Genomic DNA, 19,879 nt, shown 5'->3' on the forward strand with positions numbered 1-19,879 from the left:
AATAAAATAGGGAATGCAAAAAGATAAAAGATGGTCTTGTGGTTAAGACAGGTGACTGTTACACAGACCTCACTTCCGCCCCTCCCTCTACCAGAAACTTCCTACGTGATGCTAGGCAAGTTACTTGAAGTGGAATTTTGATACATGGTCACTTAGTTTCGCTCTCATTTTCTAGGGGCCCAACTTGAGATACCAAGGGCTGGATGATCAGAAATGCTAAACACTCTGAAGAGCAACTGAGCTGTGGCTGCTCACTGTCTTTGTCTCAGTTTCCCCACCTGTAAAATAGGGTTAACAATACTCTTATCTCTCCAAGAAATTGTGAAAATAAACTTATTAGCATTTGCGAGGCACTCAGGTACTACAGCTTATGAGCACCATGAGTAAATTAATAATTCTGTATTCAGTACATGGTTTTATAAGACGCGAAAGGGTCACGTATTGGATAATGGAGATAATAATATACTGAATAGCTCCCTGAGCACTGTGCACTGACTGAAGCAGTGGAAAAAATAGTATGCAATCAGGTCATTAAGGTGTCTATCATAATGCACCCACACATACAAGCAGGGGAAAGAATAAGGTTTCACAGGCAACCTTAGTTCTAGTATTTCCTAATGTTCAAATGCTTGACTTTACAAAGTAAATACTGGTTTCAGAGTAGCAGCCGTGTTAGTCTGTATCCGCAAAAAGAAAAGGAGTACTTGTGGCACCAAAGAGACTAACAAATTTATGTGAGCATAAGCTTTTGTGAGCTACAGCTCACTTCATTTGAATATGTTCTCATGTAATTATTATTTATATTTTGGTAGCACTGAGAGATTCCAATTAGAATCAGAGCTCCATTGTGTTGGGTACTGTACAAACATATAGCAAAAAAAAGTCCTTGCCCCAAGAAGCTTACAATGTGGTTATTTAGAATGAAGCAGGAAAGGAGAGCCCTTTAGAATCTGCCTATATAGGACTGAGAACTAAACTGATTGTTCAAGCTCGATACCAGCTTAACCAGTTTATTCCATGGTTTGGCCTACCAGTATAGACAGGCCCAGACACCGTAGGAAATTGTGTTTAGATGTTCTGCCCTTGATCCTTACTTTTGGCTAAAATAAAGCTCATTCCATCGCTGGCAACACATTTAGTGGTTAAGAAATTAACGTGCATCTGTCATGCAAGACCAGTCCAACAGGTTTAAAGACACCTAAAAACTTCCTCGTGGCAAATATTTACTATACCACAAAGAAAACAGTTTTAAAATGAAAATAAGCAAGCCAAGGGGCGTGAATCAGAACTATACCAGTCTAACAGTAGCAGAGCTCTGTGCAGGTTTACTCTCAGATAACACATACTCCCTTTCTGATACTGCTGAACCAAATCATGTTTGACATGCCCAAGGAAGAGCAAACCATTCAGCATTAACAGCTTTCTCCTGTAGCTATTACGGATACTCTCTCCCACAGATGCAGGGATTCACAGGTCCTTCTAATCCTTCCCTGGCATTATTTACAGCCGGCCGCGCGTTCCTAGGATAGAGGAAACTCTCCAAATTCTCTGACTGGTGCCTGGCTGCGGAAGTCTCCCCGCATGCAGCCATCACCCCCCCGGATGAGCACTACGCGCCCTGCCCCTCCACGAGCGACTACTGCCCACCAGCTTGCGCCTCCCCCGAGCACAGGAGCAGGAGCCCCTTGCGAAGGCCTTGCGCGCCCCTCCTCCGCACCCGCTCACCCGCTGGTTATTTGCGACCCTGCCCCCGGGAATTACTGGGGCACCTGCCCCCGTCTTTGTTATTTTAATGCTAGCGAAGGAGGCTCCGCTGGCCCCCCCGAGCCCCGGGGCTGCTGGAGGGAGAGAGAGCGAGCGAGCGAGCGGCTCCGGACACCGCTGGAGGGGTCGCTCCCTGCCCCCGCGGGAAGGGGCGTCCCCCCACGCCCGCAGCCCCGCTGCCCCGGCCTGTCGCTCACCTGGCGCCCGCGGCTGCGGGGGGGAGGTACGCGCAGCCCCCGGCTCCGCCATCTTCTCACTCGGCCGGCGGCGAGCGCGGCTCCTGCTCCCGGCTGCGGCCCCGCTGCGCTCCGGGTGGCCGCCGCACAGGCGCGCTGCCCGCTCCGCCGCACCTGACGCCGCGCGGCCGGGAGGCGGAGGCGGCGGCGCGGGCTGCCAGCGGGGCGGGAGGCGGCGGCTGCTCCGGTGCCCGCTGCGCGCAGTGGGTGGGGCGGAGGCTCCGGCGGCTCCAGGTGTTTCCCTCCTTCCCGGCGCTTGCTGCGCGCTGCCGGCCCGCGCCCGCCCCCTGCCCCGGGCACCCGCGCTGGGGAGCGGCCCGTGGCCCCGCCACGCAACTGGCGGGTGGGCGCTAAGCGGGACCCGGCCGCTGCCTCCTCCGCAGGCAGCCGAGCTCCAGCTGCCACCTCCCCGGGCAGCTCTAGGCGCGCCGCGGGGGGGGGGGCGGAGGTGAAAGGCAATTGCAAAGCGGGGGGCTGGTGCCTTTCCCTGGCCTCAGAGCTCTGATGGCTTCGGGATGCAGGCTAATAACGCCTGACAGACCGCCTGGCCCCTAGAAGATGGGGTAGCCAAGAGCTGGGCTTCTAGAGTCGTGTCTCTTTTGATACACCCCCTCCCGCCGTCACCTCCGCCTTCACACACGTGGCCTCTCCATTGTTCTGAAATATTTCTGATTCCCAGGTTGGGCCGGGAAATTGGTTTGAACGGATCTTGCCCTGACTTGACTGATTCTAGTACAAAGTACAAAGTTTATCTCCATGGATATTCTTGAACCGAGCAGCAGGAAAACTTGCTTCACCAGGACAGATCCAGCCTCAGGCATAATCCTTGCGGGGGTGCGGAGGACGATTCCCCCTTACAAAACACCTGGATCCTGCTACGTTTAGGGACAAGTGAGGAGAAAACACCTGGATCCAGGTGCGTGATTACTTAAGTGCCATGGACAATCAGTGAGAGGGAGATCATGATGGTCAAATTTCAGGTGACAGGTTTCAGAGTAACAGCCGTGTTAGTCTGTATTCACAAAAAGAAAAGGAGTACTTGTGGCACCTTAGAGACTAACCAATTTATTTGAGCATAAGCTTTCCTGAGCTACAGCTCACTTCACTTTCCACAGTATGCATCCAATGAAGTGAGCTGTAGCTCACGAAAGCTTATGTTCAAATAAATTGGTTAGTCTCTAAGGTGCCACAAGTCCTCCTTTTTGCGAAATTTCAGGTGCATTCTGACTGCTGCACACACGCTCCTTGGAAAAGGTGGCATCTGGAATTTGGATCCATGTGCGTGGATCTGCTAGTGTGCAAATTTTGCTCCCTAATTATACACAAAATCAATACATAAAACAAATATCGCATAAAAGCATTTTTTAAAGGATCAGAAAACGAGAATCCCAAAAGTGTTTTAAGTAGCATTAAAACGTTTCTCTCTTCTTCCCCTTTTCACCAATTCTTTGTTACTGTCTGTATATAATTTTTGTTTCAAAGTTTAGGCCCATTGCAGTTCCACAGTAAAGGAATTATAATACCGGCAGAGCTTTTAAAACACGCAAGAATATGAAAAAAATCTCATGGGCATTTAAAAAGGAAAGACAACACTACGTGTGAGATGTCAAGATTTAAAACCTGTTGATTTTTTTTATATTATAAAGAGACACACTGCGTCATAGCTTTGCATGCAAAGGTGAGTTTTGTGGAGCAACATTACTTCATACATTGATAATTAGGCTCTTGTAATTAGTTTATCCAGGGAGGGAAGCTAAACGATCTGTAGCATCTGGCTTTCAGGAAGGTCCTGGTTTAACTCATTTTTCCAGCTGAGCAGATTGAAACAAAAGAAGGTTAAGTGACTGGTTGGAGGTCACACAGTGCCTTGGATAAACCAATGGCAAATTCTTATTATTGGCTCCTTACTAAACTGCTAGACATACTGCTTGCTTTTTGGTGTGGAATACAGCTTGAAAAAGATACAATATGTCATCCTATAGTTATGTTTCTCAATATTCTAAATACCTGATTCTTTCCATTGTTTGGGTTGAGAGGAAGGTTACTCAAATATGTTTACTCTGCTGGGACAGTATGATTGTTTTCTTCATACATCTAATGACAGGCTCCAAAAAGAATTATGGAAATTGCTTTCTGGATTTCTGAAATCTGCTTCTATTTTCTCATTGGTATCTGTATGTTTGTGATCAAGGGACAGGACTGAAAGCTATACAGTTTAGCTGGTACATCTGCTTTGCTTCTGATATCTCTGTTTTCGCTAATTCCTGCGAAAGCTCTGACGGCTTTAATACTAACGGAGTACAATATATCTCCATTTGTGTGATGGGAAGGCGTGCACTGTTCAGATGGATTGAGCAAATCTTTCTTTGCATAGAAGCAATGAAGTTTTAACAGATAATTTAGTCCTACAGCTGCTCTGTCCTACTATACTTGTACTCAGCAGTTATACTTCCAGTATATAGTTGTCCCCATGAAAATACAAGGCAATATGCAACATAATTTTGTCAGTATTTTAGTATTAATGCTACTTCAAATAAATTAGAAGTTTCTTGCTACATGTGAATTGTTTTGTTGGAACTTTCTTGTGAACTATTTCTTTCAAGTCAGTACATTCAACTGGGTTTTGATTTACATATACCATTAAAATAATTTTACTAGACAGAACTATGATTTCCTATCAAATAATTATAGATGGCGCATGAAGTAATGCTCATAAGTTAAAGTTGCCCTTATAAGAATGCTGTGTTCAGTTGTTGATAACTGCGCCAAAGTTAAAGCATTTGGGCTGAAAATTTCCATGCTGGGCATCTCCCTCAGGCTGAATTATTCTGGAATGTTTAATCTAAAATGGTTCATCCTGATCTAAGAATGAGCTTAGGGGAAAATGCATTTTTGCCCATGTTAAAAAAAATTCTTACAACCATTTCACTGACGAGCTCTATTGCCAATTTATAACTTTCTGGGGGAAAAAAATCATGGTTCAGACAAACGCAGTGGTTTGGTAGCTAAATACACCAAAGATTCTGTCTGCACTGGGTATACTTCATTCCCTCACATGGCTCCTTCCTGCCCACTGGATGAGCTATAGACTCACCGAACATGCCCTAGACTAGCACTGCAGGGGCTGAGCAGGACTTCCCCTGCAATGTTCCCCTTGCTGCTGCCAGGGGCCACTGTACTGCTGGAACTGAGAGCAAGACCACTCATATGCTCTCAGTGCTCTCCTTGCTGATGCCCAGGGAATGTGCAGAAGGAAGAAACAGATGACTCAAATGCTGAGAGAAGAAAAGGAGTACTTGTGGCACCGTAGAGACTAACAAATGCTGAGGTGTAAGGAATGTGGGGAAGGGGGAAATAGGGGGCAAAAGGAACAGGGCCAGGAGCTCACGGGATAGAAGCCTGGTGGTGCAGGGTGTTAGAAGCAGGAGCTCAGAGGAGGGGAACAGGAACGGGGGGGCAGGAGCCAGAGAAGAGGGAGGATAGGAGTGCGGAAAAACATAGGCAGGAGCCAGAGGGAAGATAGGAATGGGGGAGGGAGGGACTGGGCAAGAGTTGAGGGACGGGACAGGCAGGAACTGGGGAAGAATATCAACAGTGGAATGACGAGGACAGGAGCTGAGAAGAGGGGAAAACTGAAGGGGTCAGGTCAGAGCAGAAAGGTCTGTAACCACTAGAAAATGCTCTCCTACAGAACCTGGACTTGATACCATCATTCCCTAGTCTCAATATTCCTTTTCAGTCTAGCAAATAGCTGTGAAACCCACTGGCAAAATATGCATCTCATCCTCCCTCCCCTCCTCTAGTGGCAGGTAATACAGAAGAGAACAGATCTCTAATGCTGCCAGTTACGCTGGTAGCTCAAGGCAGTAGAGGGCTGTGCTCTGGATCTAAAGATCCCAATCCTGGTGCTAACCAAGTTGAGCCACAACATGGTTCCATGGGACAAAATTTTTATATTTCCAATATTTGTTTTTTAATGTAATTTCCTAAGGTTTTAAAAACAAACAAAACTCCCTAAATTACAAGAATAGTAAGGCTGCAAAGAGAAGCACTCAAAAGTAAGGAAATGCCAGAATTAAGTTTGTCTGTGCAACCTTAATTTGCCTCATTGTTTGTATGTATTATGATAGTCTTTAATTACATTATCACATACTAATATTTTAACAAGTGGTGCATAGCTTTTTTTTTAATGTATTCATAAATTCTGCCCCACACATCACCTTTCTTTCTCTTCCATCTCCTATTCCCCCTTCTTATTTTCTACTGTATATGTACCCCTCCCAAACCCTCATAATAAATAACTCCAATTATAAACAATCTTAGGCATAACAGGATATACCTTTGTGGCTCACATTGCAGGATCAAGGCCCTGCTTCAGTGATTGTTGTGAATAAATTGAATTTTAATGAGTTTTGGATTACTTTTGATTCTGGGATTAAACTGAAGATTCTGTGCTCCAAGGCTAGGCAAAGAAATGGCAAAAGCGCTCCTAGTTTTTCATGCTTTAACAGGCTGTGACACAGCCTCAGCATTTGCTGGGAGAGGTAAAAAAGAAAAACCCTCCCTAGGAAGCTTGGAATGTTTGCCCTCAAGTCACAGAAATATTTTTTTGGGTTTCTCATCACCAACTGCTGAAATCATTGATACTTGCCTTAAGGAAATTGAGTTGTTTGTAGTGTTTCTGGGTAACTGCACTTGTGCATTGGGAATGCCAGAGAGACAAAAGAGTACCCTTTCACCAAACAATATGTTTAATAGATTTCATCGAGTTCAGGGCTGGAAGGGACCATTAGATCATCTAGTCTGACTGCATGTGTAACACAGGCCATTACATTTCATCTAGATAGCCCTATATTGAGCCCAATGACTTTTGGCCGTGTGATGGGGTGGCTGCCCCACACAGGCACAGAAGGGCTTAATTATGCCCTGCCTGGAAGGAGCAATGGAGGTTAGTCCTCTGAATGTCCCAGAGAGGCTGCATGAAGCACAGCCAATCAGGGAGGAGTTGCAGGGAGTAACCAATCCGGGCCCGGTAGGCTCAAATAAAAAGGAGCTGCAGTGCCATGGGCAATGGGTATCATAGGTTAGGGGAGACTAAATCTTCCCTAACCCAGACTGTGGCCCTGCCCTAGCTCCCCCTCTTCCCTGAATCCGGAGGGGGCTCAGCTCAGGCTGGCAGCCTGGAGCTGTGGCTCAGCTGGCTGGCTGCTTTGGCCAGTCAGTGGCCAAGGGCAGCCTGGGGTACCTAGGGCCAGGGGGTGGCTCAGGGGTGGCTGGCTAGTGGTTTGGGGGCTGGGCTGGTGGGCACTTGGGCTGATGCTCAGGGCTGTCCGGCAGCCCAGGGGTTGGTACGGTTTGGCTGGAGCTCCTCTGGCCATGGTGAGTGGGTGGGTGGGTGTGGGGGACTCAGGGCTCTGGCAGGTGAGAGGATGTGGGGTAGGGGTGGGGAGGGGCTAGCTTCCCTGAAAGGGGCATTCATGTGCTACCCATGTGCAGGGCAGAGTAGGTCAGTGGCTGCTGGGAGCCCAGGGAATTTCCACAGTTTTCTAAGATTTGTTAAAAATTAACATTAGTGGATAACAATTCTTCAGCTCTACCCTCTTGGGTACAAGTTACACAGCCCTTTTTTTTTTTTTGGGGAAAATATTTAATTTTAACAGATGCTGGCTTGCATCCTCCTTTGTTACAGATGTTAACCTTTCTGCTCCATCCACAACTTCATATAGGATGGATACAGCCTCCTGTGTTCCAAATACAGACCAGATATATCTTTTGAACATTTCTGCCTTTTCTACATTGTTAACTGTTTAAAAGCTAGGAAACAAAAGGTAGAAATAAATGGTCAGTTTTCATAATGGCGAGAGGTAAATAGTAGTGTCCCCCAAGGATCTGTGGTGTTCAACATTCATAGATGATGTGGAAAAGGAGGTCAACAGTGAGGTGTCAAAGTTGACAGATTATACAAAATTATTCAATAGTCAAGTCTAAAGCTGACTGTGAAGAGTTAAAGGGATCTCACTAAATTGGATGACTGGGCAACAAACTGGCAGATGAAATTTAATGTTGATAAATGCAAGGTAATGCACATTGGAAAACATAATCCCAACCATACATACAAAATTAGCTGTTTTAAACTAGCTGTTACCACTGAGGAAAGATCTTGGAGTCATTGTGGATAGTTCTCTGAAAACATCTTAATGTGCAGTAGCAGACAAAAATCTAACAACTATTAGGAACCATTAGGAAAGGGATAGATAATAAGACAGAAAATATCATAATGCACTATAGAAATCCATGGAATACCCCTCACCTTGAAAACTGCATGCAATCTTGGTTGTACCATCTCAAAAAATATATTACCATTGGAAGAGGTACATAGAAGGGCAACAAAAATGATTAGGGTTATGGACTGAGAGGAGAGATTAAAAAAATCTCTCTCCTACATATGGAGGAGAGATTAAAAAGACTGAGTTAGAGGTTAGACAAGAGACTACTAAGGAGGGTTACATTAGAGGTCTATAAAATCATGAAATGTATGGAGAAAGTGATTAAGGAAGTGTTATTTACCCCATCATATAACACAAGCAGTGGGGTCACCCAATTAAATTAATGGGCAGCAGGTTTAAAACATATGTAAGGGGACTGTTGGCCCCTTACTAAAACTCAGTGGGGGTGTTTTGGTTGGCTAGCTAGTACCAAAAGAAAGGGGAAGGGTCGATGGGAAATCAGGACCCTGAGACTGACAGTCCCTGGAGCAATGGGGAGAGGTCAATGCTCCAGGTCAGCCTGATTGACAGGGCAGGAAGGCCAATCAGGGATCAGGAGGCCATCCTCCCTGGGAGCTGGAATTGCCTGGAACAGAGTGGGGCTGAGCTAAGGAGAGAGCAGGAGCCTGAGCTGAGCTGGGGTGCAGAGCTGTGCTGGCCAGAGAAGCAGTCCAGGGAGCAGGTCAGTGCTGGGAGCAGAGCCACAGAAACAGCCCAGAGATCAGATCTGTGCTGGGAGGAGAACTACAGCAACCAGAGCCAGAGAGGCCAGAGAAGCAGCCCAGGGGGCTGGAGGCAGAGCAGCATCAGCGTTGAGGCAGAGTGGAGCTGGAGCAGTTCGGAGCCAGGTGTGTGAGCAGTTGGGGACTGCAAGGGGGGACACTGGGCAGCTGGCCCAGTGCAGGGAGACACCCCCAGCCAAGAGGCCTTGCAGGCCAGACTTATCGTAACCCCGACCGCAGGAGGGGGGCTGATCCTTGGCCCAGCCTTGTTGGGGTTATGAGGAGTGGAAGGGGAGCCCTTGAGGTCAGGCAGGCCTCTGGGTAAAAGAGGGAAGATATCAGCGTCTTAAAGGCCTAACTGGCTCCTACTACTTTAGTTGACTGCCTGTTCTGCTCAAGTGGGTTCAGGGAAGCAGCAGGAAACAGGAAGCTCCCTGAGAAGCTGGTGTTAATCAGTCCAGGCTCCTGGGGGTGCTAGAGAGGTACATAAGAGGCTCCTCCTCCTCTCTCTCCCTGCAGCTCCTGCTACTTTCTATTATTCCCTCTCACCTTTTCTACTGCCTGCCTGTTATGTCTCTTGTGCCCTCCTTCCTCCAGCACAGCACTCCACCATCTCTGTGCATCACATATGCACCAGCCGCAGACACAATTTTCTACACTCTGGGTCCTAGTGGTGCCCCCGCACAATCTGGCATCTGAGGCGGCCGCCTCAGTTCGCCTCATGGTAAGGCCAGCCCTGAGTTCTGTAACCAGGAGGTGCTCATTGTTATTGCAGAAACCATCTCCCGAGAAGAAGTGTCCACCATGTCAAGCGCAGACTGGAGGAATGTCTTGGCTACAATGCAACCTTCCATCAGGAAAGTCTTGAACTCATCCCCTGCATCTTCTGGAGGTTTCAGTAAATTTGGACATTGCATCCCAGTTTACAAAATCATATTTGGCTAACAGGGCCTGCTGGTTAGCTATATGCATCTGGAAAGAGAAGGTGGAATGAATCTTTCTCCCAAACAGATCAAATCTCTTGGGCTCTTTTTCTTTGGGGGCTGATTTAAATCTCCCTTGATGTGACTTTTCCTTAGCAACAGTAACCACCAGGGAGTTAGGGGCAGGATGGGAATAAAATAGGACAAGAAGCAATGGACTTAAACTGCCCTTGCTGCAATTTAGGTTGGACATTAGGAAAAACTTCCTAACGGTGAGGGTGGTTAAGCACTGGAATAAATTGCCTAGAGAGGTTGTGGAATCTCTGTCATTGGAGATTTTTAAGAGCAGGTTAGACAAACACCTGTCAGGGATGGTCTAGATAATACTTAGTCCTGACATGAGTGCAGGGGACTGGACTAGATGACTTCTCGAGTTCCCTTCCAGTTCTATGATGCTATCATTCTATGAAAAGCACTAAACTCTCTGCTTTGGCATATAACATTTGTCTGTGCACTTAGCTGGAGGAGCTAAGGAGGCTAGCATGTGCCTTAAAGTAGCACTGAAAAAGTGCCTCTGACAGCTCTGGAAGATCATAATTAATTGAGAGGACCACCCTCCCGGGGTAACTGCCTGCAGACTGTCCAAATGTTTGTCAGTATTCTCTCTAGCAAGCTCAACTTGTATGCCTAACACCACCACCATTCTCCTCAGCAGGTCTTGAGAAGACAAAGTTCTCTAGGACTGGAGAAGACGACTCTGGTATCAGTGAGTTGTCAAGCAAGGAAGAGGACAGATGAACTCGCGCCATAGGATCCTCCTGATGTGGAACTGGCTCCTCCCACAACTGGCCCTTTTGAAGCATTGGCTGCTCAAGAGGAACAGTATCTCCATGTGTTTCCAATGTAAGAGGCTCTAAAAGCTGTTTTGCTGGACAGTCTGATGACCTTCCATTCAACTGAGTCTGTGAGTGGTGCCTGGGGGAAATTGAGAAACAGCCCAGGGATTCCAAAAAGGCCACTGGGGAAGAGCATAAGGCCTGGGCAGCCGGTAAGTATCAGGACACAATGATCTGTCTCTACCATCTGGTTGGCTCCAGTCTTGGTACCAGTGCTCTCCCTCTGGAGGTGGCCTAGAGGAGTTGCTAGACCATCTGTGCTTAAGAGGGGACAGTGAAGTACTGGAGAACTCTGAACCAGATTGCAAAAAAATCATCCAAACAGTCAGTGGGCATCAGAGGTGCCAAGGCTGATGGAGCCATTGAGTGACCGAACTTATCCATAACCCATTGAACAGACACTGAGGTCAGTACAAAGTTGTTGGTACTACAGAGACATTGATGGTCAGTCATCATACATCCAGGTTGGGAAACCCTCAGTCGGTGCTGAAGAACAGCCCACAGACAGGATGCCTTCCAATGAACGTCATAATACAAAAGCTGCAGGGGCCAAAAGAAGTAATACAACTGGTACCGAGGCTGGGGACTCAGCTGAAGTTGGCATGGTGTGCACTGGTGCTGAGGGTGGTACTGGGGCCAAATCGCTGCCAAATTTCTTAGTTGGTTCTGGGCATTGTTACCACTAACAGTCCCTGAGCAGAAGCCCAGGACTGCAACAGGCCTGGACCAGTGGGAGGCATCATCAGCAAAATGGAGTCCTGCACCACAGGAGAGGACTGAAAGGCACAGCAAATCCTTTGCTACCTCAAAAACTTGCAGGATCGTCAGTACTGATAAAGCTGGTGCAGAGATAGTGTCCACTGGTGCCAGACTCAATGGCCATCCTGCAGACAGTACTGGAGTTGACAGTACAGTACTGGTATTTTTCATCACAGTACAGGGGTAATATGGGTTGATGACCCAGCTCTACCATGAGTACCTGAAGAGTCCTGATGCTGTTTCACATCCCTTCTTGAAGAAGAAGAGTCCTTCTTCAGCTTTGAATGGCTGTGGTCTGTTTTGTAGGTCCTTTTTCTAGGAGGTCCCAGAGAGGAAGATTGACCCCTCTTTCTCTGTGGAGAACAGTCTGAATCTGGGGGTCTGTCAGACACAACAGGAGCCATTATAGCGTACTGAGCATAGGAGACAGGGCACTTGCCATAAGGTCCTGGGTCTGAGGTGGGCCTCATTGCCTGCTCCATGAGGTACTACTTTGAGACGAAGCTCTCTGGTAATCTGCATTCTTTTCTGGACAGAATGGTAGATGCTGCATTTCTCCTTGATGTGCCCCTTGCTGAGGAACAAAAGACAGTGTGTGTGTGGGGGGGGGGGTCGGAGTCGGGGTCACTATTTTGGGATAGATACCCCAGGCAATAGGCAGTGCTTGAAGTCTGGCAAAGCGCTGCATGTCACTAGTGCCTAACACTGAACTAAAATCTGAAAGAAAACAAAAGAAAATAAACCCTATCTATTGAGTACTAAACAACAGCTTACTGTCTTCAAGGAAGGTAGAGAGCTAAGTATTCTGAAAAGAATGCAAGAAAAACCACACAGGGAGCTCTGACTGGCCACAGGGAGTAAGAAGGAAAAGAGGGGGATTGGGGTGACCTCACCCACTCTACAAAGAATTTAATTAATAATAATCTGTCTATGCTTCCATCAAATCAGCTCATCCACTGTTAACAGCAGTGGGAGAACCTAGTGTAGACAAAGCTCCGGTGGCTTTGAGCATTTTAATTACCATGTCAATTAACTTAGCTAACAAACCAGAAGAGAACACAGCATTTCAGCTGGGTAAGACAGGGACACAGATATTTCATAATATCCTTTATAACAACAACAGAAATATCTGAGTGGGTTTTAGCCTTTAGTCCCAATCTTGCATTAATTGCAGATGGATCCAGTATTGTTACCTGCATCCCTCCATCTCCCACTATCTCTCCTCTTTTCTCCTAACAGTCCACACTGTTCAATAAGCTAGAAAGAAAAAAATTTTTTTGTAAAGGAGCAGTTTACAGTGCCTTATAGCATTACCAATTTATCAATAGAAGTGTTCAAAAGACTAAAAGTGCAAGTGTTCAAAAGACTAAAAGCATTGCAGCCATAGCCCTGAAAAAATATAGCTTGCTTGAGCAGTCCTTAAAGACACCATGTGGTATTATCCTCTCACTGGTGTAGCAGCCAGTTAATTGCAGATCTTATTTTGGTCCATTTGTAAGAAATAGTAAAGTATTCACACAGTAGAAATTCCAAGTGGGCTACTAGATTTCTGGACAAGGTAAGCTTCCCTCTGCCTTCTCTGTAATTCACAAACCCCTTCAATCATTATTTTTCAGTTCATCTGGTATAAAAGTGCAGAAATATTTCCCTTGAATAACCAGGTCTCTGCTCTGAGGCCTGAAATAACTGCTCTCTCCTCCAGGCTGGAATTTCCAACATGACCACATCAGCCTGCAATAAGTTTGAAATAATCGCCAATGCTGTTGTTTCACTAAGACTGGCTGCCTCACCTTTAAAACATCTCCCTATTAAAGTGGAAATTTATGGAAGCACACTATTCTTTTCCTGAGAACATGCTTTAAACAGGCACATGAGGCAGCAAAAGGAATGGCATTGGAGATCAAAAGTGGCATTTTTTTGTTATTTCCAGCTACATATAAAGAGTATAAAATCATAGTAGGACTCAAGGACACTCACAGACTTTTTTCTTTATCAGGAACCTCTGAGTCACTCTCAAATGTAGGAGGGAAGGGAGGATGCCAAAAGCTGTGAGCCTGTCTGCAGAATCTGAGGGCCAAGTGACAGAGGCCCAGGGATGACCTGCTGTTGGAGATGCAGAATGACTGCTCTGTCAGACTAGCACTATGAAATGAAGCTCAGGAACTGGCAAGTGGACCTAGAGCAAGCTGTAATGCAAAGGGAGGACCTGGCATTGAAGAAGCAATCCGGATATGATGGTGGAGTATCTTTGTTATGACTGGGAGATGAGGGAGTGAGACATGACATTTCAGAGGGACATCTCAGAGATGTTTTGGGATCACGAGTCAGTTGGCCTCAAGTTCTGCTGCATAAACCCCCAGACCACCTATGCCCAGTCCTATGGACAACTCTAGCTGGAGGGGTGGGGTGGGGGTAGGGAGGAAATCAGTCAATAAGCTATGGGAACATGCTTCATCAGCAGTATCTGCTGCACTGCACTCCTATTCCAATATGGGAAAAGGGACAGATATCCCAATGACATATTACGCTGCCTATCAACATTTCAGTTTATTTTGCTCTTTGATGTTTAGAATGTTTTGTACTGTGATATCTTTGCAGGCAATTGTTGCTGGTTTTGATTTGTCTGGTTCTGTTTTGCACACCTTTTCAATACTGTAATGGCAGTTGAGCTGCCCAAATATGTTTACCTTCTATAAAGCTTTATCTGGTCACATACTGAGGTCTGGAATTACAATGGCTAACAGTACACAACCAGAAATGACAAGTCCACTACATTTATTTCATACAAGACTACATTTAATTTCACCCTCTGGTGCAAGGTGTGGCATTAATCCCCGTTAGCTCCACGGACATACAAAGCACCCCGTATCACCTTTGCTGTAATGGACCCTCCATCAGCACAAGGTGGATGTCTGTAAGCATCCCATTGTCCCAAAATATTCCTCCTTATCCTCATGTATATGGTAAAGCACATCATAATCACATGGCATGATACATGCTACTGTCCAAACAAGTCTTAAGCAGCACCACCATCCTGCTCTTGCTCAGTGTGTAGTTATATTGTCTTCTGGCAGGCTGGTAGAAATCAGGAGAAGTCATCACCACCTATGGCAACAGAGGGTAGGCTGGATTGTCTAAAAATCACAGTTGGCATGGACAACCCCTTGATGCCTGTCACGAGGATGGAATAAAACTTGCCTGCTGAAATAGCTCAGACCTCTGAAATACCCTGGCATCATGCATTCATCAAATGTCGGTATCCACAAATCTACCATGGTGAACCACTAGGGTTGCAAAATGGTATAGTAATATCCTTTCCAGATAATGTACTCACTTCAATTAAACTCCACAATTATTTTGGAGATACTTCCTAATTCAATCTCTCTGGATTGCAGTAAAGCAATAAATTGCCTTACAAATCTCCATGACCACTGTGATAACTTCGGATTTGCCAACCCTGAACAGATTATCACAGATGTGTAACAATCTAGGGTTGCCAGTTTTCACAAGGTGATAGCAACATATTTTTGGACAGTTACTCCCTTTCAACTGGAAGTTATGGTGGCACTCAAGGAGTGAGCTTCTCACACTACTCCACGAACATTACTTTCATCATAAAAAAGTTTTGGGCCAACTGCTGGTCACCCCACATTTCCATTATGATATAGCCCCACCACTCTACACTTGTGGTACTGGTCCAGAAGTGGCAGTCTGAATAGGGAAGAGTCTGCCATGAAAGACAGCATCAACTGGGTCCATACCTCCATCTCTGTGAGGCACTGACCTTTTCTCTTGCTTCTAACTGCAAACCACCACTGTCTTCTTGGGGTAAAAAGCCACCTCTGAACACGTGCCACCATCTCAGTGGCTGAAGCATACTATAAGTAAGATGGCCACCAGCAGCAGCTGTTGGTTCTGTTCTGAGGGCAAGCAAGATTCATACTTTACAACACACCTGCATGTGTCCTGCCACAACATGAATTTCTCAGGTTTATAGTTTCTGCCCATAATCCGCAGCAGGCAGAAAAAGTGTTCCTCAGCACAGGGTTATGATATTATGAACAATGTAACGTGCACCCAGAAATTTCTGAGTTTCTCATGACTGGGTATGTGGCATGACAATAAGTGTGAAGAACTCAACTGCTGTTCTGCAGCAGGGGTCACACTCTAATGAGCTAGACAAAAGTGAGATGACTAACTTGTGATTGCCTAACTCTGTCTTCACTGCAGCATGAAGTTCTGAGACACAATGAGGTTTTAATGCAAGTTGGCTGGTTGGTGCAGATGGGGCTAACAAATAAACTCGTTCTTTGAGATAAAAGCACTTAGAAAGCATGACTAATAAGGTTGTCCTGGTTCTACTGGCCAGTGCAAGTGCATTAGAATTCCATGTGGCTGTAAGAGATTTTTAACAAGTGTGCACAAACACTGATTTCTTTAATAGATGGGGTATGTAATGAAAGATGTCAATATAGTTAAGAGCATTTGCTTCTCTTAGTTAACAGTGCCTAAAAGCAGTAGCAGGGACAGGCCTGAGACTTGGTGAGTGGAAGAGACATTTTAGTGCCTGGTATAGAGAGAGTAGAAAAACTCTGTAACTGTCTCTTTTTGTCTGAATACCGTATGATCTTTAATGAGTCAAGACTATTGCAACTTTGCTTAACAGACCTCAAAACAGGACTCATGACTTCTCAACTCTGAGATTGTCAACGCTCCTAAGGACTGGACTTTCATGCTTAACAGATGCAAGAATATTTCTTTATTTTTGGAAGGCGGATAATGACACTTCTAAGGGCTACATCCTTGCATTAAGAGCACGATATTGGTTCTTACATAAGAAAGCTCCAAACTTCAAAAGTCATCTGATTGAAGATAGTAGCTAGCAGGAGGCCTTTTCAGGAACAGGAAATGTAACAGCAGCTCCTGCAGGGGCTCAGTCCAGGTAGTGCTGTTAAGGAGCAGAATGAGGGTCCAAACTTATGCTCTATGACCTTGAGAGACTGGAAAAAAGGGTGTTGTCCTAAGAAAACATTTAATGTTGGGATTTGTGCAAAACATTTTTCTTGAACCTACTGACAATATTATACTACAAGAACTAGAGCTTTTGCTCATGCTTATACACCTGCTTAAAACCCTCTTGCAAGAACTCAGGGCTGCATTTCACTTGGTTAAATTATGGACTTCGCTCCAGCCAAAAGACTAAGTTCTATTTGTTGATTTCTTTTAGGGTCCATGAACTTTATCCAAGCATCCATTCTGAACCTGCCTGATTCCAGGTGGAGGATTAGGTTTTTGCAGTAGCAGACATCCTCTGAGACAGACACATCAGATGGTTCATGTTAGGCCAGAAAGCCACAGCTTCTTTAGCTAAAAAGGCATAAATAGTATCACTGCTGCTTCTCCTTCCTATCTGTTGTATGGTTCTAGGGAAATAGAAAACGGGGGGGAGGATAGCTCAGTGGTTTGAGCATTGGCCTGCTAAACCCAGGGTTGTTAGTTCAATCCTTGATGGGGCCATTTGGGATCGGGGCAAAAATTGGGGATTGATCCTGCTTTGAGCAGGGGGTTGGATTAGATGATCTCCTGAGGTCTCTTCCAACCCTGATATTCTATGATTCTATGAAAAGGTAGGAAGATATACAGCACAGACATTGCTAGGCTTTGAAAGAGGTTGTTCACCACCTCACATTCTGAATCTAGTACATGGAGAGGCCACAAAGCAGGTGACTGCTTTCTAGATGCAAAAAATGTCCATCACCACCGCATTGACTTACACTGAATGAAAATATTTCTGGATGCACATTCTATGCTAAGATGAGCGGGGGGGAGTGGGGTGGAGAGAAAAACTTCTGACATGTAAGCCTTGGCATCCATCTCCCCCTTGATGGGCAGTACACATACAGAGGGGAAACTGCTCTGCCCAGGACTAGAGAAATTGATTTTCATTCTTGGATCAGGTGATCATGTTGTTCTTATTTCAGGAAAACAGCTGTCAAACACACTGAGGGCTAGAACCAAAACAAGTCTGGTATCTAGAGAAGGAAAGATGCACTGATTCATTGGTTCCTGCAGCTGGTGTGCCTGTATCTTGAATCTATTCCTTGGATTGAATTAAGAGATGAATTAATCTCTCCATTAAACCCAGTTGGCATCAGATCACTCTGCCTAATTCAAAAATAGTGGCGCTCTCTTAAAACAAAACCCTGCTTCTGCATTCAGTTGGCAGAACAGTAGATACACAATGGGACCCTGATCAATGTCAATGGATGTGATAAAGAGGTGGAGGGGATAATCTGAATTACGGGATAGGTCCCATATGACTTCCAGATCATTAAAAGCACACATGGGATTGAACAGGCATACACAGCCACAGGAATTACCACATGGCTCTGGCTTGGTCTCTTCTGCACTGATCTACCATACTGTACACTTTGAAAGTGAGCAGGGGAACGAGTTGCTGATTGTATTTAAAGGGAGCAAAACCAGTCCCAGAGATTGCTTCAATAGTATTTCAAGTGGTTAACTATCTCCCTCTCCTCAAAGTGGTCAGATTTATTGTCCCTTCCTCCCCCACATGAGCCTCTTCTAAATCCTTGGGCTTTCAAGGCAGGTACTGGTGTCCAGGGGTTTGAGGATGGACAGCTCAGCTCTACCCTTTCTACTGAAGGAGATCCAGATGGGCCTGCAATTCCCCTGTAGACCTCAGCCTGGGATATCAATAGAGATCCTTTAAAAGGCTTGTTGTAGAGATGGTGGCAGTCGGAAAGAGCGGGATCCAATGACTCCTCACTGCCATCAGCAGTATCTGTGCTGAGTCCACTATCCTCCACCATCTACACTGAGGGGAGTGAGAAGATGTGACTGAGCTCAACAGTCAAAAAGAGGGTTGGTGGTATGAACTCCAAGGACTTAACAGCAATCTTCCATCTAGCAAGCTGTCCTTCTAGCATCAAGATGGGAGTGGGAACTGCTTGCCCTAGTTTTTCCAATCCTGCCCAGGAGAGGTGGGGGGGGGGGGGGGGCGCTAAAGCAACCCTGTTTAGACTGGCTGAGAGAGACTGCACCCTGCCCATAAAGCCAGTCAAGCTCCACAATGAGACACTATAAGCAAGTGAAGCAAGAACAGACCCTTCCATTTGCCTCTGGCTTTTCTCAGCCTTGCTCAGTCTCTGAAAATGCACCAAACACTGCAAATGCTTAAGATGGAGAAAAAGCTGAGGGGACAATCTCCCTAAAATGCAAATGAAGCCCTAGAACAGAGACAGGAATCAGACAGCCAATCTGCTGAGCCAAAACATTAGTCAGAAATTTGAAACGAAGTCGGGAATTTTCCCTCAGAAAATCTCTGCAGCAGGGAGGTCTGGCTGTGCCATCTGCCACCGTGGGTGCACATAACGGGCAGAATTTCAGGGAGCAGGGCATTTGCCAGCTACCAGTGACTGACAGGCCCAGTTCTGCACCCAAGCTGAAATACAGATGGTAATAAATTGGTATGATGAATAAAGTTCCCTGAAACAAATGAAGATAATCAGTATAAAATTTGGCTCGTTCCTCCCAGTTACAATACATTTGAACAAAAGGTACAGGTTCCCTAACAGCGGTCCTTTCAGTAAGTGGACAGGCAGGATGATTTAGTCATCACAGCTGAATCTTCTCCAAAGGATAGTTCGAGCATTCTAAAGTTAATGCCCACATTTTATCTGTTGTGACACCCAGCCAATTCACAGGTAATTGGTATTAGGAGAAAACAGCACAAGCAAAGACAGGACCGATGTATGTAGTAAAAGCCTTCTGTGCCATGCCTCCAGCTAAATTTTAAGAACTCAACCATGTTAGGTGTTCAAGATCCTGTTTGGGCACTCGGGGGAAAAGATAAAGGGGAAGGGGGGGAAATGGTTTATGAATTCCTGCTCACTACAGGCTCTATGAAACTGTTAATTAAAAATCAGATCCTGAATTGCTGGAAATTGAGGCATATAAGGATTACAAAAGTCAATAGACCCGATCCAAACCAATGGAGCAGGAAGGATGTGTCGGTAATGCATATATATTTTCTTTTTTCAAAAGTCAGTAGGACTGTAAAATTATTTATAAATTATTTAAATATATAATAAGTTTTGCAAATAAGCTGAATACCAAAGAAAATTTTTCAGTCCCTGTGGTGACTCGCAACTCCACACAAGGGAAATGGAAACCTACAGTACATTGTACACTGGGGAGAAAAGGTAGAAAGTTACATTTTTGCTACATGCTCTAAGGGAGTTTGTTTGAATATTCAACAGTGTCCAAAAAATCTTGTTTAAAGCAATGAGA

General features: G+C 45.6%; 1 protein-coding gene and 1 long non-coding RNA gene across 7 annotated transcripts in view; one reads left to right on the forward strand and one right to left on the reverse strand.

Moving 5' to 3' along the window:
* The window catches only part of MAP7D2 (MAP7 domain containing 2), a 124,240-nt gene extending 122,109 nt beyond the window's left edge, over positions 1-2,131 (reverse strand). For 2 of the 5 annotated variants that reach the window (XM_084626256.1, XM_084626253.1), the window contains exon 1: positions 1,962-2,131. In XM_084626256.1, the coding sequence (XP_084482382.1) occupies positions 1,962-2,013 (52 nt within the window). In that variant the 5' untranslated portion in view covers positions 2,014-2,131. The remainder of the gene's footprint in view (positions 1-1,961) is intronic. The other 3 variants (XM_084626257.1, XM_084626258.1, XM_084626259.1) reach the window with 3 other exon arrangements.
* LOC311519670 lies at positions 1,670-19,652 on the forward strand. 2 transcript variants are annotated; one of them, XR_014711340.1, is made up of 4 exons: positions 1,670-1,987; positions 2,680-2,916; positions 9,764-9,973; positions 10,627-19,652. It is a non-coding gene; the product is annotated as an uncharacterized lncRNA (long non-coding RNA). The 2 variants fall into 2 exon arrangements; XR_014711339.1 differs by having other exon boundaries at positions 9,764-19,652.
* Positions 19,653-19,879: the final 227 nt, after the last annotated feature.

Source organism: Lepidochelys olivacea (assembly GCF_965140295.1).
Source record: "Lepidochelys olivacea isolate rLepOli2 genome assembly, chromosome: 1".
Classification (NCBI taxonomy): Eukaryota; Metazoa; Chordata; order Testudines; family Cheloniidae; genus Lepidochelys; species Lepidochelys olivacea.